General features: G+C 37.0%; 3 protein-coding genes across 10 annotated transcripts; all 3 read left to right on the top strand.

Moving 5' to 3' along the window:
- Positions 1 to 143: 143 nt before the first annotated feature.
- On the top strand, positions 144 to 2,229 carry LOC119988499 (probable serine/threonine-protein kinase WNK11). Of its 2 annotated transcripts, none has more exons than XM_038833558.1 (3): positions 144 to 283; positions 669 to 1,172; positions 1,549 to 2,229. In XM_038833558.1, exons 1-3 carry the CDS (start codon positions 281 to 283, stop codon positions 1,954 to 1,956), a joined length of 915 nt encoding a protein of 304 aa, XP_038689486.1. In that variant the 5' UTR covers positions 144 to 280; the 3' UTR covers positions 1,957 to 2,229. The 2 variants fall into 2 exon arrangements, with proteins under 2 accessions (XP_038689486.1, XP_038689487.1); XM_038833559.1 differs by lacking the exon at positions 144 to 283 and adding an exon at positions 356 to 414.
- A 510-nt stretch (positions 2,230 to 2,739) lies between these two features.
- Positions 2,740 to 4,711, top strand: LOC119990081 (probable leucine-rich repeat receptor-like protein kinase At5g05160). The gene is made up of 2 exons (XM_038835902.1): positions 2,740 to 3,813; positions 3,913 to 4,711. The coding sequence occupies exons 1-2, from the start codon at positions 3,000 to 3,002 to the stop codon at positions 4,560 to 4,562; spliced, it is 1,464 nt and encodes a 487-aa protein (XP_038691830.1). The 5' UTR covers positions 2,740 to 2,999; the 3' UTR covers positions 4,563 to 4,711.
- A 2,399-nt stretch (positions 4,712 to 7,110) lies between these two features.
- On the top strand, positions 7,111 to 10,961 carry LOC119989590 (heterogeneous nuclear ribonucleoprotein 1-like). 7 transcript variants are annotated; one of them, XM_038835212.1, is made up of 6 exons: positions 7,111 to 7,220; positions 7,406 to 7,502; positions 7,608 to 7,718; positions 8,008 to 8,234; positions 8,554 to 9,742; positions 10,330 to 10,961. In XM_038835212.1, exons 4-6 carry the CDS (start codon positions 8,013 to 8,015, stop codon positions 10,353 to 10,355), a joined length of 1,437 nt encoding a protein of 478 aa, XP_038691140.1. In that variant the 5' UTR covers positions 7,111 to 7,220; positions 7,406 to 7,502; positions 7,608 to 7,718; positions 8,008 to 8,012; the 3' UTR covers positions 10,356 to 10,961. The 7 variants fall into 7 exon arrangements, with proteins under 7 accessions (XP_038691140.1, XP_038691142.1, XP_038691143.1 ...); XM_038835214.1 differs by having other exon boundaries at positions 7,121 to 7,502; positions 8,012 to 8,234; XM_038835216.1 differs by having other exon boundaries at positions 7,122 to 7,502; positions 8,065 to 8,234.
- The last annotated feature ends 2,544 nt before the right edge of the window (positions 10,962 to 13,505 follow it).

Below are 13,505 nucleotides of genomic sequence, written 5' to 3'. Positions count from 1 at the left end.
CCTGTTTGGAGCTTCATGATTATTATCCGAAGATAAAAGATTTTAACTTTGAAAGTTATTTATTTTTATTCATAACAACCAAACGCATCCTTCATTTACTGCTAATGCTGAATATCAACCCTATTTAAATCTTTTATAAGAGAGGATAACCACAGTCGATCTCCTATATATACCCATCTTCAAAACCCTTCAGCTTTTCAATCCTTCACGTTTCCTCACGCTCCTCTCGAAGAAAACTTGGTCTTCTGCTTCTCTTAGCTCTGTCTTTCGGTGAAACTTGATGGTAAGTACCATCTGACTTTCTCATCAAAGTTTTATTTTGTTCTATATATGTGTGTGCATGAATTTTTCATATTTGTGCTTCAGAAGTTCCAGTTTTCGTAGTTTGTTGAGGGTTTTGTTGGTTTGGCATTGGTGGGTATCTCTCTGTTTTGTTTTCCTCGTTAATTTTTGGGTTATGAATAATTTGAACGACAGGAATTGTTGTTATAGTTTCAGATTTCCGTTTTCGTCTTGGTTGTCTTTTGGTCGGATAAATGTTTGTGTTCGTATTTAATCGCACGATTTCTTTTTTCTTGATAAAGATCGATGCTTTGAACTTTTATTTTTCTTTCTTATTGTTTGTGTCAAGTATTTTTACAATCCCTTGTGCTTGTTAATCTGCGTAGATGCCGAGTGTGGAGCCTGATACGTCCGATAAGGACTCGGAACCATTTGTAGAGATTGATCCGAGCCGACGCTATGGAAGGTACAATGAACTACTTGGTTCTGGTGCAGTAAAAAAGGTTTATAGAGCATTTGATCAAGAAGAAGGCATAGAAGTTGCTTGGAATCAAGTCAAATTGAGAAATTTCAGCGACGATCCTGCAATGATCGATAGGCTATACTCTGAGGTTCGATTACTACGATCCTTAAAGAACAAGAACATTATATCTCTGCATCATGTCTGGCGCGACGAGGTACATAACATCTTGAATTTTATCACCGAAGTCTGTACTTCGGGGGATTTGAGGGAGTACAGGAAGAAGCATAAGCACGTTTCGATGAAAGCATTGAAGAAGTGGTCTAAACAGATTTTGAAGGGATTGGATTATCTTCATACTCATGAGCCTTGTGTGATTCACAGAGATCTTAACTGTAGCAATCTGTTTGTTAATGGGAATGTTGGGCAGGTATTGATGATCTTTCTTTCCTAGTTTCTTTACTTTGAAACTTGTTTGGTTGCTAAGAAAACCCATAAAGTGAAAGGAAAAGCAAAAGAGAATATGATTCCTTTGATAGTGTAATTAGGTCCCATTAGCCTCACCTTTTCTTTGTCAAACTTAGCAAAATCTTAACGAAAATGATAAAGGTATTTCCAGTTATCTCAGTTGAATGCACATGATTCAAGTAAATTCGTGAGTTTTACATGTCCCACATGATGCGTTTAAAATCTTGTGCGTACAACTCAACAATTGGGATAACTAAAATACCAATTGCTAGGATACTATCATTACGGAAATCTTAATATATGGTGCTAATTTCTTTCTCATTTTTTTTCAAAAATAGGTTAAGATTGGTGATCTGGGATTGGCTGCAACTGTTGGGAACAGCCATTCAGCACATTCTATACTTGGAACACCAGAATACATGGCTCCAGAGCTCTATGAAGAGAACTACACAGAAATGGTGGACATTTACTCATTTGGGATGTGTTTGCTAGAAATGGTAACAATGGAAATTCCATATAGTGAATGTGAAAATGTTGCAAGGATATACAAGAAAGTATCTTCTGGAACTAGGCCTCAAGCCTTGAACAAGGTCAGAGATCCAGAAGTCAAGGGCTTCATTGAGAAGTGCCTTGCACAGCCTAGGGCAAGACCTTCTGCTGCTGAACTTCTCAAAGATCCCTTCTTTGATGGTATTGATGATGATGATGATGATGATGATGAAAATGATGATACTGATAATTCATGACTAGTTTAGATTGTAATAGGGTTGTTCTTCTACCACTTTGATTTTGTTTTTCTTTTGATTTTGGGTTGATGTTGTTTTGGAGTGATTTGGGAAAGTGGGTTTTGCCATGAAAGTTGGAGAGAAAGTGAATGGTATGTGGTTTTTATGGGGTGATGTTTTTGTACGTAGTTCCCCTTTTCCTAACAAATGGCATTGAAATTGGTGGGAGAAAATCTGAACTCTTCCTTTTTGTTTTAACCTCTTTAAATTAATTGTATTTTATATTATTTTTAATGGCTTTTTCATAGCATGTCTATCTAGGATTGTGTTTATGTGGATGGGATTAGGGTTTCTTTTTTTCCCACTAAATTAGGTATGAATATTGTTTCTCACAAGACAAAAAATTATGGAAGAATAAAGTGTGTTTTGTTTGAATACACCATTAATAATAGGAGTTACCTGTAATCATTTTAAGTCAAGTCAAAACAAAGGAAGCAAAATGTGCTGTTAGGGCAAGAAAAAAATCAAAAAAGTTGAAGTCAAATGGTGGATTGAATCAGTCGACAGCACAAGCAAAAGTTACACTAATCTGTAAGAAATTCCATGTGGAAGTAGTTTGTTCTGTTTGCTTTGTGTACATCAGAAAACAAATTGAATCTATTGTACGTGCGGGCTTGACAACTCGAGTTTAATCCCATATAGGAGGACGACTTGAGTTTAGCCCCATATCAGATGATGACATGAGTTTAGCTCCATATCGGATATTCAAAGGGTAAATTTGTACGATGCCGTTCTAGGTTACTGAAACAAAAGTGTACATCAGAAAACAACTAGCTTATACTGTTTTTTTGCTCTAATATAGATGCCACTTTGTGTTTGGTTTTATCAGCTTCAACCTTTCTTTGTTCACAAAGCTTAGATGACAGCTTCAAGTACACTGTCATTACTCTGAGTCCGTAAGTTCCTAAAGATGTGCATTGTTTACTCCAATACAACCAAGAAACTTTGGAAAAACTGAAGGAATATGTCCTCATCGCTGATCCAAGAAAATAAAACAGGAGCTGATGTTGCATTGTGTATCCTGTCACTGCATTCGATATGTCTTCGAAGCAGAAAGCAAAATCTCTCATGATTGTATTTCATTCAGCTGCTTGTTATCAACAGATGAAGTGAGAATGCATAGAAGGAAGGATTTCAATATGTTGTTGAAGCTGCTGATTGGCATTGCAGCACTTCAAGTGTTCATCAGAGTCTGTGTTGTTGAAGGTGAGTTGTCGGAAATTGGAGGTACTGCAGTGAAGACGGTGGATTACACACCCTCACCGGTAGCTGCTGTGGATAGTGAACCGGTTTCTCATCGCAAGACTTTGTATAAGAATTTGATGATCTTCTTACCATTGATTATTGGAGTTGCAGTCTTTTTTCTGGTAATTCATGTTAAGATCAAAATTGCTGCTAAATCTGCGAAAGATGGAGAGATTCTGAAGGCACTTGAGGAGTGTCCTGAAAATCCTTCAAAAAAGGATGATGATGATGAGGTATTGAGGTCTGATAGGAATTTTTCTGAGCTTGTGTTCTTTGCGGAAGAGAACGAGCGGTTCAAAATGGAAGATCTGCTTGAAGCCACAGCTGATTTACAAAGCCAGAGCCTATGCAGCAGCCTTTACAAGGTAATGCTCAAGAACAATAAAGTTTATGCTGTCAAAAGATTGAAGAAACTGCAGGTTTCACTTAAAGAATTTGGCCAAACTATGAGAAAAATTGGGAACTTGAAGCATCCAAACATTCTGCCTCTTCTTGGTTACCATTCTACCAATGATGAGAAACTCTTGATTTACAAGTTTCAAGTCAATGGAAGCCTACAAGGCCTGGTGGACAGTAAGTCATGATCTGGAAACCAAACACTTCTTGAATTGATTTTCCTTTTCTGCCTTGAACTCCATGAACTCATTCATAGTTTCAATTTTAAACCTGCAGATTACATTGAGGGTAAGAGGGAATTCGCGTGGGGGCTTCGTCTATCGATAGCAAGTGGGATTGCCAGGGCCTTAGAATTCATATATCAGAGTTCCGGTGACCGGGAGATCATTCCTCATGGAAATCTTAAGCTTTCAAACATCCTGTTGAATGAAAATGAGGAACCATTGATAAGTGATTACGGGTTTTCAAGATTTCTAGACCCTAAGCAAGGTTGCATAGTTTCCTCAAATGGGTACACAGCACCAGAGAAAGCCTTATCAGAACAAGCTGATGTGTTCAGCTTTGGAATCATTTTACTTGAGTTGCTTACTGGGAAAACTGTGGAGAGAAGTGGAATAGACTTGCCTAAATGGGTGAGGTCAATGGTAAGGGAAGAATGGACAGGAGAAGTGTTTGATAAGGAGGTTAACAAATATGCAAGGCAATGGGCATTTCCTCTGCTGAATGTCTCCCTAAAATGTGTGTCGAATTCGCCCGAAGATCGACCTTCCATGGCTGAAGTTTTGGAGAAGATTGAAGAGGTTGTGAATGATCATGATGATGTTTCTATATCATCAATGTCTTCTTTTGCTTCTAGCCAGCAAGATTGTTGTTTGCTTCACACTGTCATTCCTGAGACTTGGGATACTCCAGGATCAAATTACTGAGGCATTATTACAAACACTTTGAATTCATCTTCTCCATGAGCAATGCTATCCTCTTCTTTCTTAGGGAAACAATAACTTAATTGCTGGTTTGTACAAGCAGAGCAATGACAGGTAGTGATTTTGAGTTTTGTAAGCTAGAGTGAATAAAATGTGTGCTTATGTATGGATTCACTGTTACCCTTTATGTTTTGCAACAAAAAAAACTTCACCCAACTTGACCTTACATTCAGAAATAAGAGTTCAGGACAATCTGAGTATTGCTGGATAATGCTAATCCAAATAGACAAACAAAATCCTTGTGGTTTGCTTAGAAACTAAAACATTGGTTAGCCTAAAGACAATGATCAGTACTTATGCCACCAACCTAGAATGTTGTCACACACACCTTTTTTGGATAAACGATAACAATAACATACAAGTTTGTCTTTTGTACATCAGATATGGAGCTAAACTCGAGCCGTCAGGTCCATACTCACAGAAATTTCTCATCTGACAACAGGGTAAGTTGGGTAAAAACCTAGCACGTGGTCACAAGGATATTGCTCCCAATGATAATCGAAACTCATTATTTCCTGAGTCCATACTATTTGATCTCATAAAGATTCATCAATTAAACTATCACCCATTTGGTTAACACATATATAGAAGTTGATAGGAAGTGACAGAAATAAGGTCTTAACTCTACTTAAAATAGAAGGCAACACAGAAAACAAGTGGATATTTTATTCCTCATCTATCTGACCAATAATAGGCTTTAATGGTTGGGGACCTCTCTAAGTCAAGCTCTTTGTAGACTATATTGTCTCTGGCACTTAACATGTCACCTAATAGTCTTATCAAAAAAAAAAACCATGTTACCTAATAGGGTTGTCAATATCAAACATTCATCATGAGTAGTAATCTACAAAACCTAATACTTTAACATAGTGGTTTTGATGTAACCTAAATTGGTGTTTTTTGTGTTCAGTGGGTGAATGTTAAACTTTATCCACAAATATTATTCTAGAGTTTGTTTTCACTTGGTTGTATGTGTGATGTGGGGAGGTGTTGCTAGCATCAACAAAAAAAAAATCAAAATAGATCTAATAATTAATCAAGTATTGCTCTTATAAACCCCTTGCAAATAACAAAACTGATTCTTTCTTAGGATTTGAAGCATAACGAATCTCGTTCTCTCTCGAGATCGGGAGTTCAATTCTTAGTTGATGCAAGTGACATTTTGGCTAAGTATATTATTGAATTTGAAGCAACATTTTAAGGTCATCAAACATGAAGGCAATATATACAACAAAAAGAGCGTGTGGTCATGATATATATTGCATGGTAATAATGACATGTAAGATCTCTTGTATGATCTTGTCACCCCATCTCCCCTTTCTAAGTTTCTAAGCCTACATATATATGTGTGTTAGGTCTTTAATTAGCCAGGTTATTTACCCTAATTCTTTTATTTAAAATAGAGAGTAACTTAATTGCTCAAATCTCTTTCATATGTTTATGGGACTTCTCACTTCATTCCTAACATAGTCGATCCTTGCCTTTTTGTGATACCTCACCAACCCATTTGTGTTTCCAAACTAGAATAGGAGTGAACATGTCAATTTATAGGTAGTGTAGATAGTCTATTAACGAATCCAATTTATTTGCCTAAAGGTGTTGAACTAACCTTTAACCAAAGATTACTTTGTTAAAATAGATTCACTTGGAAAAATTGGCAAAAGGGTTTTACTTTGCTATAATCAAATGAGGTTGGATATCATTGAAATTACAATTATTCTAGTGTACTTGAGCTTGTTGAATTCTTTGTGATGTCTCACTATTTGTTTTTGGGTATTTTTAGGGGTTGAGAAATGTACTTCACTCACACACACACAAGAATTAATTTCTTGATTTTGTTACTTTGTCCAATTGATATAATCTATGGCTTCTATAATCTAATCAAAGGCCAAATGCTAGCTAGAGAAAATTGAGAGAGTGAGTCATTGTGAATACCCCTATCCAAATCATTGTAACTAATTATAATTTATAAAATTATCACCCTTGTACACTTCATATAATATATTAAGACTCATAAAAAAATCTAATTTCAAATAAGTAATTATTTAAATTTGAATATAAATGATTGTTTGAGAAAACAAAAATCGTCTTATTGATTTGTTTATATCACATTGACCACTACAATAGACCAAATATTCTTTTGCAGGTTGTTAAGAAATGGAAAAACAAATGAAAAACTTTGTTAATCTACACTAATCAAGTGGGCATCTTAAGTAACTTTATGGCAATGAAATTCCAAGAAATTTGATTAATCAAACGTCATTACAATTAGAGATAAGTAAAGCATGAAGGAAGGGGAGGGGGAACCGACTCCAACATAATTGAGACTGATTCGGTGGAGTGCCCCAAAGAGATCAGGGCATCAGTCACTCTATTACATTTTCAAAACAAATCAAACAAAACAAAATTTTCTAACTAAGAACAAAAAAATCATTCAAATTAGTGGTCCAGAGATATAATTTATCATTGATTAGGCTCTTATATGGAGTCCAAGCAAGGAATAGTGTATCAAAATTGATATTATTTTGAGAAAAGATCATCATCTATTCTCTCCTGTCATCACTCTTTTGTTTAGCTCCTCCAAATATTCTTACACCAGAGGTTTAGCAATCTCAATCTCTCTCTCTCTCTCTATATTTACATATTGTATCTCTCTAACCCTTATCACTTATCAGCTACAAATTTTATTTCTTTGAATTTATTAATGGGAAGAATAAACCAAGAAATATAAAGAAGAAATGGAGAACATATAATAGCGTTTCGTTTTTCTTTATTTTTTTATATAGAAGCCATGGACAACACCTTCTTCTTCTTCCAACTCTAGCATTCCCTTTGTTAGATCTTAGTTCCTCATATTTTCCTAACTGGGTCCCCTTCAAAATGGTAAATTTCCTCTCTTTCTCTCCATCTCTTCTTTGTTGAGCATTTGCTTGGAATTTTCATGGATCTTGATTTTGTTCCTGAATTTCTATTTATTGATTCAATCAGGAATATTGGGTTGCGTCCTGATTGATGCGGGAAGGATCCGATGATCCTAGATTGGATTTGACAAAGACCCACTTTGCCTTTGATCGGGTTCTGTCAGAATTCTCATCTAAGGTGATGGTTCTCTTCTTCGTTGGCTTCTTGTTATCCACATTCTGATGCGTTGCCTCAATTTTCCATATTAAGATTGAGTATTTGCCTGTTTCTAATACCTGCTTGTCTACAATCTATGTATACTGTAATTTAGGTTGGTTTTATTGCTCAGAACCTGCAGATTGAATTGATACTTCAGTTTTTAATTGAGATATAGATTTTATAGAGCTCTGAATTTGTTTTGGAGTAATTTTGTTGATGGGCATCAAAATTGTTGACCGATGAGCTAGTTTACTATTTGTGATGGTAGATAGGATGGAATCGGATCTCGGTAAGCTCTTCATTGGTGGTATTTCTTGGGACACAGATGAGGACCGTCTCCGGGAATATTTTGGAAACTATGGAGAGCTGGTGGAGGCTGTGATCATGAGAGATCGCACCACAGGCCGTGCCCGTGGCTTTGGTTTTATTGTCTTTGCAGATCCCGCTGTTGCAGAGAGGGTCATCATTGAGAAGCATATGATCGATGGCCGCATGGTAAGTTGAATACTTTACATGTACTGTAGATCCAACAGATCCTTTGCCTTTTTATCGAGATTGAATACTCTCGCAAAGTACTATACCTGTCTGGATTTATAGTTTCAGAGATATTAGTTGTTTCCAGTTAAGCCTGAACTCACATCACTCCCAACTTCAAAAAATTGCAGTTATCTCTCTCTCTTTCTCTGGTAACTGGTTCTTGGATTTCATATCCTTGTTGCATTGCCTTTATCAATTGTTTAATGGTAGCATTTACACTTATTACTAGTTTGGAGCGTAATTATTTGATTTTAGTCATTTGCTTCTCGATTTTCAGGTTGAAGCAAAGAGGGCTGTTCCTAGGGATGATCAACACATCTTAAATAGAAACACGAGCAGCATTCATAGTTCTCCTGGTCCTGGACGCACTAAAAAGATTTTTGTTGGAGGGTTAGCATCCACTGTCACGGAGACTGACTTCAAGAACTACTTTGATCAGTTTGGTACAATCACTGATGTTGTAGTGATGTATGATCACCACACCCAGCGGCCAAGAGGCTTTGGTTTCATAACTTATGATTCAGAGGATGCAGTAGACAGAGTTCTGCATAAAACTTTTCATGAACTCAATGACAAGATGGTTGAGGTCAAGAGGGCAGTCCCAAAAGAGCTGTCCCCTGGGCCCAGCCGGAGTTCTCTGATGGGATATAACTATGGTTTGAGTAGGGCCAACAACTTTCTTAGTGCTTATGCTCAGGGATACAATATGAGCTCAGTTGCAGGTTTTGGTGTGAGGATGGATGGTAGATTGAATACTCTTGCTGGTGGTCGAAGTGGGTTTCCTACATTTGGTAGTACTGCTTATGGAATGGGTTTGAACTTGGACCCAAGTTTGAGTCCAAGCTATGGAGGGATTCCAAGCTTCAACAATAGTCTTGGATATGAGCGTCTTTTGAATCCCTACTACAATGGAAACCAAAGCAGGTATACTACTCCTATTGGGTATAGTGGGGGGAATACAAGGAGTGATTCTGTTTCGAGCTCAACTGCACGAAGCGTCTGGGGAAATGGGGGCCTTAACAATAGCACAAATAGTCCCCGTCCAGGTGCCTACCTGGGTTCTGGAAATGGGAGTTTTGGTGTTTCATTTGGAAATAGTGGACCTAATTGGGGCACTTCTATTATAGCTCAAGGAGGGCGCAATGCTTCTGGCTATACTAGTGGTAGTATGAGTTATGGAAGTGGTGACAACAGTTCTGGGTTGGGAGGAGGTTATCTAAGAAACAGCACAAGTATGGCCCCACCATCATCATTTGTTGCGTCAACTGGTGGTTATGAGGGATCTTATGGTGGCTTGTACAATGGTGGCTCAGTTTATGGTGATTCAGATTGGCGGTCTACAACTCCTGAACTTGATAGATCTGGCCTCTTCCATTATGGACTTGGAGAAATAGCCCCGGATGTTACAGACAAGAATTCTGATGGTTATGTTGGAACGTACAATGCAAGTAGACAATCAAATAGAGGTAAGCTTTTGTTTTGCTCAAATTTCATGATGTTTCTGATTCTTATTTTGCATAATTTAATCTCTAAACAGATAAACACTGATTAGCACAAGGATCATAGGATAATAAGTGAAAGTGTTCCAAACTTCAGAACTAGAAATCTTTTGACTGAAACTTTTGCTAAGCAATATTTCCCTATCATGACTCAACATTGCTTTTCTTTTGAAAAGTTATGTATCAGAAGTTTTCTGATCTCCAGAGGATCTTAAACTTCAGAAGCAATTTTCAATAGTATTGTCATGTAACACATACTTGGTGACAATATTTTTTTCCTATCCATCTCTCTCCTCCCCCTTCTTTCTCTCTATCTGTTTAATCTCTTATTTTCAAAACTGGTAGACATGGGTGAACATGTTTGTTGATCTCCAATAATACACATTGTAATGATTTCCTTGTGCTTTACTGAACATGCAGTTGAATAATGCCGATTCAAAAATGAGTGCAGAACAACAATGTTTCCAAAGCCTGTGATTGTGTAGATTTGACTATTTTTTTGCGCTAAATATTGATATGTGGTGCTAATCATATTTTATTTCATTTTTCATCAATATCTGCTCCAGGAATTGCTGCCTAGGAGATCTGTTACTTGGATATCACATGCTAGCTGTAGGTGAAGGAAATCCGGTAACGAAAAAAATTGTGAATGCCATGTCTCCCTCTTGATTACATGCAGCTTATGAGGAAACTGATCTCATCGTACTAACATGGGTTGCTGGTTTGAAGCACAAGCATCCAGGAAAACACATTTACAGTGGTTTTTATGTTAAAGGTTTGATGTTCTATTTTTTTCAATAGGTAAGGTAAAGAAGGGAAGAAAAACAAAAAAAGAAAGGTTAGGTTTGTCCTATGGGATTTGAGTAAGGTGTAAAATCAGATTGCGGGATATATACCAAGGAAGATTAGTTTATTGTATTGTGCATCTCAGGCGAGGCAAGCCAAACAATAGAACCTCAGAAATTAGAGTATTAAGTTTCTTTCTTTTGAATTTTTTTATTGTTGTGTGCCTGGAGAAGTTGCTGATTCTTGTCCTCATAGTTTTATTTTCCATTTTTCCTGGGAATTAATTGTTATCTCAGATTGTATGTGAGGTTCTTTTTTGAGTTACCAGTGTGAAACATTTAAGGGATGCTCGTCTAAGATCCCCGTTAAATAAGATGCATTGAAGTAATTGATTCTACTATCATTTTTTCCCTCTTTTCGTGCGATTCTGAGATCAGCCATTTTCTTCTTTGTTATGGTTTTCTGCTGTTGCTAGTGAGCATATGAAGGCACATTGATTATTTGCATGCTACTGCATTGTTACCGTAACCGGTAATGTTGTATTTTTGGAACTTTTTGTCTGTGAACAACGTTAAATGATGTAGATTTGGAGCTTTTGTCTGTGACCAGAGTTGTAATGGTGCATTGATGACCTTATGTTTGTTGTATAGCTCTTATGGGGTTGGCTTTTGTATCTCTTCAAAGGCTATACTGTGTGTGGTCTTACTGGTTCTTATCCATACAACCATTGAAATATATCATGTGTTTTTTGCTTAGGCTTTCAAATCAGTCCTGTTGAAGTTCCCTTCTTGTGATTGTATCTCTGTTGTCCTCTCCCTATCTCTTTCAACTGATATATACACACAACTTAATCACGGTGAATATGACTTGCAGAATATGACTTACCTTACCTTTGGAAGACTATGCAGGCCCATTGGGCCTAAGGTTTGGGCCTCTTGGGCCAATTTGAGGCAAGAGCCCATATCTCATGGATTTACAACGTATGACATGAACTGTTTCAAAGTCATATCATACAAAGAAAGGGCTTTTGGTTTCCAAACCCAAGTTTTGAATTTGGAAGAAAAGAAAAGATTAGTGCAAGATGGTATCATTCATTTTTCTATATCTAGTCATGACTATGACCCTCCATTGGGGGCCCACATATCCAATTAGAAACCCAATTCTCAGGGTCTTGATTGATTGCACATCCAATGCATATGTGGGTCCCAAAGCACATCCACATAGGCATGATGTACATACACAATTACACATCTCAACCTTCAACCTTGTTTGATAGTCAGCTTTTGTCTTCACATTCAAAAACCATTCTATTTAATATCCTATAGAGTTCCAAACATGCCCTACTTTTTGGGCCCAGACACAAAGAAAGTCAAAGGCCTAGAATCCTCTGAGGTCCATTAACTGATGGTTACTTTGTCCACTCCAAGTCTCCCACTGCACATTTGCCAATTGTTCTATCTTCTGCTTTATAGGATTCCCCACTCTTTTCAATGGCAAAAGCTTTCAAGAACGCTAAAAGGTCAAAAAGTGTAAAACTGCCCTGTAATAATGTGCATCAATGAAATGGTTCTGATTAAGGTTACTGTAAGATAATAGGGGAAAAAAAGGCAGAAAATATAAAATGATAACATGTGTAAAAGATTCAGAGAACTAGCCGGTTTAAAGGAAAAGAATAGGTTGACAAAGAAGTTGGGAATATCCCTAAACAAGCTTCAATGTGGACAAAAACCCTTTCAACATATATGCTTTCTTTCTGCCATGGACATCATTGTCAAAATCAGACAGACAGAAAAAGGTGCTATGTAGGCAATTCTTCCACAACGAAAAAATACCCTCAAATGCATTATTATATAGATGATTTGATACTATAACATAGTCTCTTTGATTCATAGAGTTTGTCACCATAGCAATGGCAGCAACCCAAAACCTCAGACCTACAATGGGTTATGCAAGCCATCAAAACTGAAAGCCTTAACCTGCAAAACATCTCCTTCTATCTCAGCCAACTTCAGATTGTCACCAGGAAACAGAAAACTCCTTGAATGTGAACATTGCCAAGGACAGACTTTCAGACTTCTCTCACATTCTTAAGTCACTACTCACTAGGAACAACCAAAACCACACTATCTACTTTAAGAAACTTGGACTTTCACCATGTCGAACAGGATATGGAGAAAGCATTGGATCTTGGAGTGGTGCTAAATAACTCCAATGTCAAGCAAGTTTTGTTTAGGCTAAACAGATTCAAGACAGAATGTTTATCAGTGTTTTGTGAAGTTTCGAAGAGAAATAGAGTGATCAAAGAGATTATGTTCACAGAATCCTGTGTTGGGTCTTTTGAAGCAAAGTTAACAAAAACTTGCTTAAAGACAAGGGAGTTGTGTATGTTGCCGCAGGACACTTCAACCACAACACATTGCAGAGTTTATATGTCGATGGAAACTGGTTTAGTGGGTTCGGATTGTAGCATCTGCTATGCCATTTGAGCAGGTTCTTTGTCTTTCAAAGCCAAGCCAATATAGCTCTCAATTCTCATTTCTCAATATAAAGCCGGTAGTGGCATCATTAGGCATTTTAGCAATACACAGTAGCGTCATTGCAAAAAATAACACTAATGACGCTACTCCGAGTAGCGTCAAGTGGTATCGTGAGAATAAATTTTGAGATGGCGCCATTTTGAATGGGTGCCATCTTAGGATGGATTTAAAATTGAGTGCTAGTACCAAAAAAAAAAAAAAAGACTCAAGATAAAGATGGGCATAGCTGTTAGAATCTTGGAATAATTATGCAAAAAGCAAAGTTATGATGCTTTGTCCTTTATGATTTTTTTTGGTCTCAAATCACCATGTGAATGTAGGGCCATAGATGTCCCATATGATTACATACATGATTAATCTATGTTTAGATGAATCATGATTTCACAATCATAAAAAAGTTGAGAACC

The sequence above is a fragment of the Tripterygium wilfordii genome, chromosome 21 (assembly GCF_013401445.1).
Source record: "Tripterygium wilfordii isolate XIE 37 chromosome 21, ASM1340144v1, whole genome shotgun sequence".
NCBI lineage: Eukaryota > Viridiplantae > Streptophyta > Magnoliopsida > Celastrales > Celastraceae > Tripterygium > Tripterygium wilfordii.
This window is presented reverse-complemented; position numbering and strand designations above follow the sequence as displayed.

Bases quoted from the DNA above. Each gene is read 5' to 3' on its own strand.
- LOC119988499 (XM_038833558.1), top strand. The intron at 1,173-1,548 runs GTATTGATGATC...TTTCAAAAATAG, and splicing joins TTAATGGGAATGTTGGGCAG to GTTAAGATTGGTGATCTGGG.
- LOC119990081 (XM_038835902.1), top strand. From the start codon at position 3,000: ATGTTGCATTGTGTATCCTGTCACTGCATTCGATATGTCTTCGAAGCA. The intron at 3,814-3,912 runs GTAAGTCATGAT...TTAAACCTGCAG, and splicing joins CCTACAAGGCCTGGTGGACA to ATTACATTGAGGGTAAGAGG.
- LOC119989590 (XM_038835210.1), top strand. From the start codon at position 8,001: ATGGTAGATAGGATGGAATCGGATCTCGGTAAGCTCTTCATTGGTGGT. The intron at 8,235-8,553 runs GTAAGTTGAATA...CTCGATTTTCAG, and splicing joins ATATGATCGATGGCCGCATG to GTTGAAGCAAAGAGGGCTGT. The intron at 9,743-10,329 runs GTAAGCTTTTGT...ATTTTTCATCAA, and splicing joins AAGTAGACAATCAAATAGAG to TATCTGCTCCAGGAATTGCT.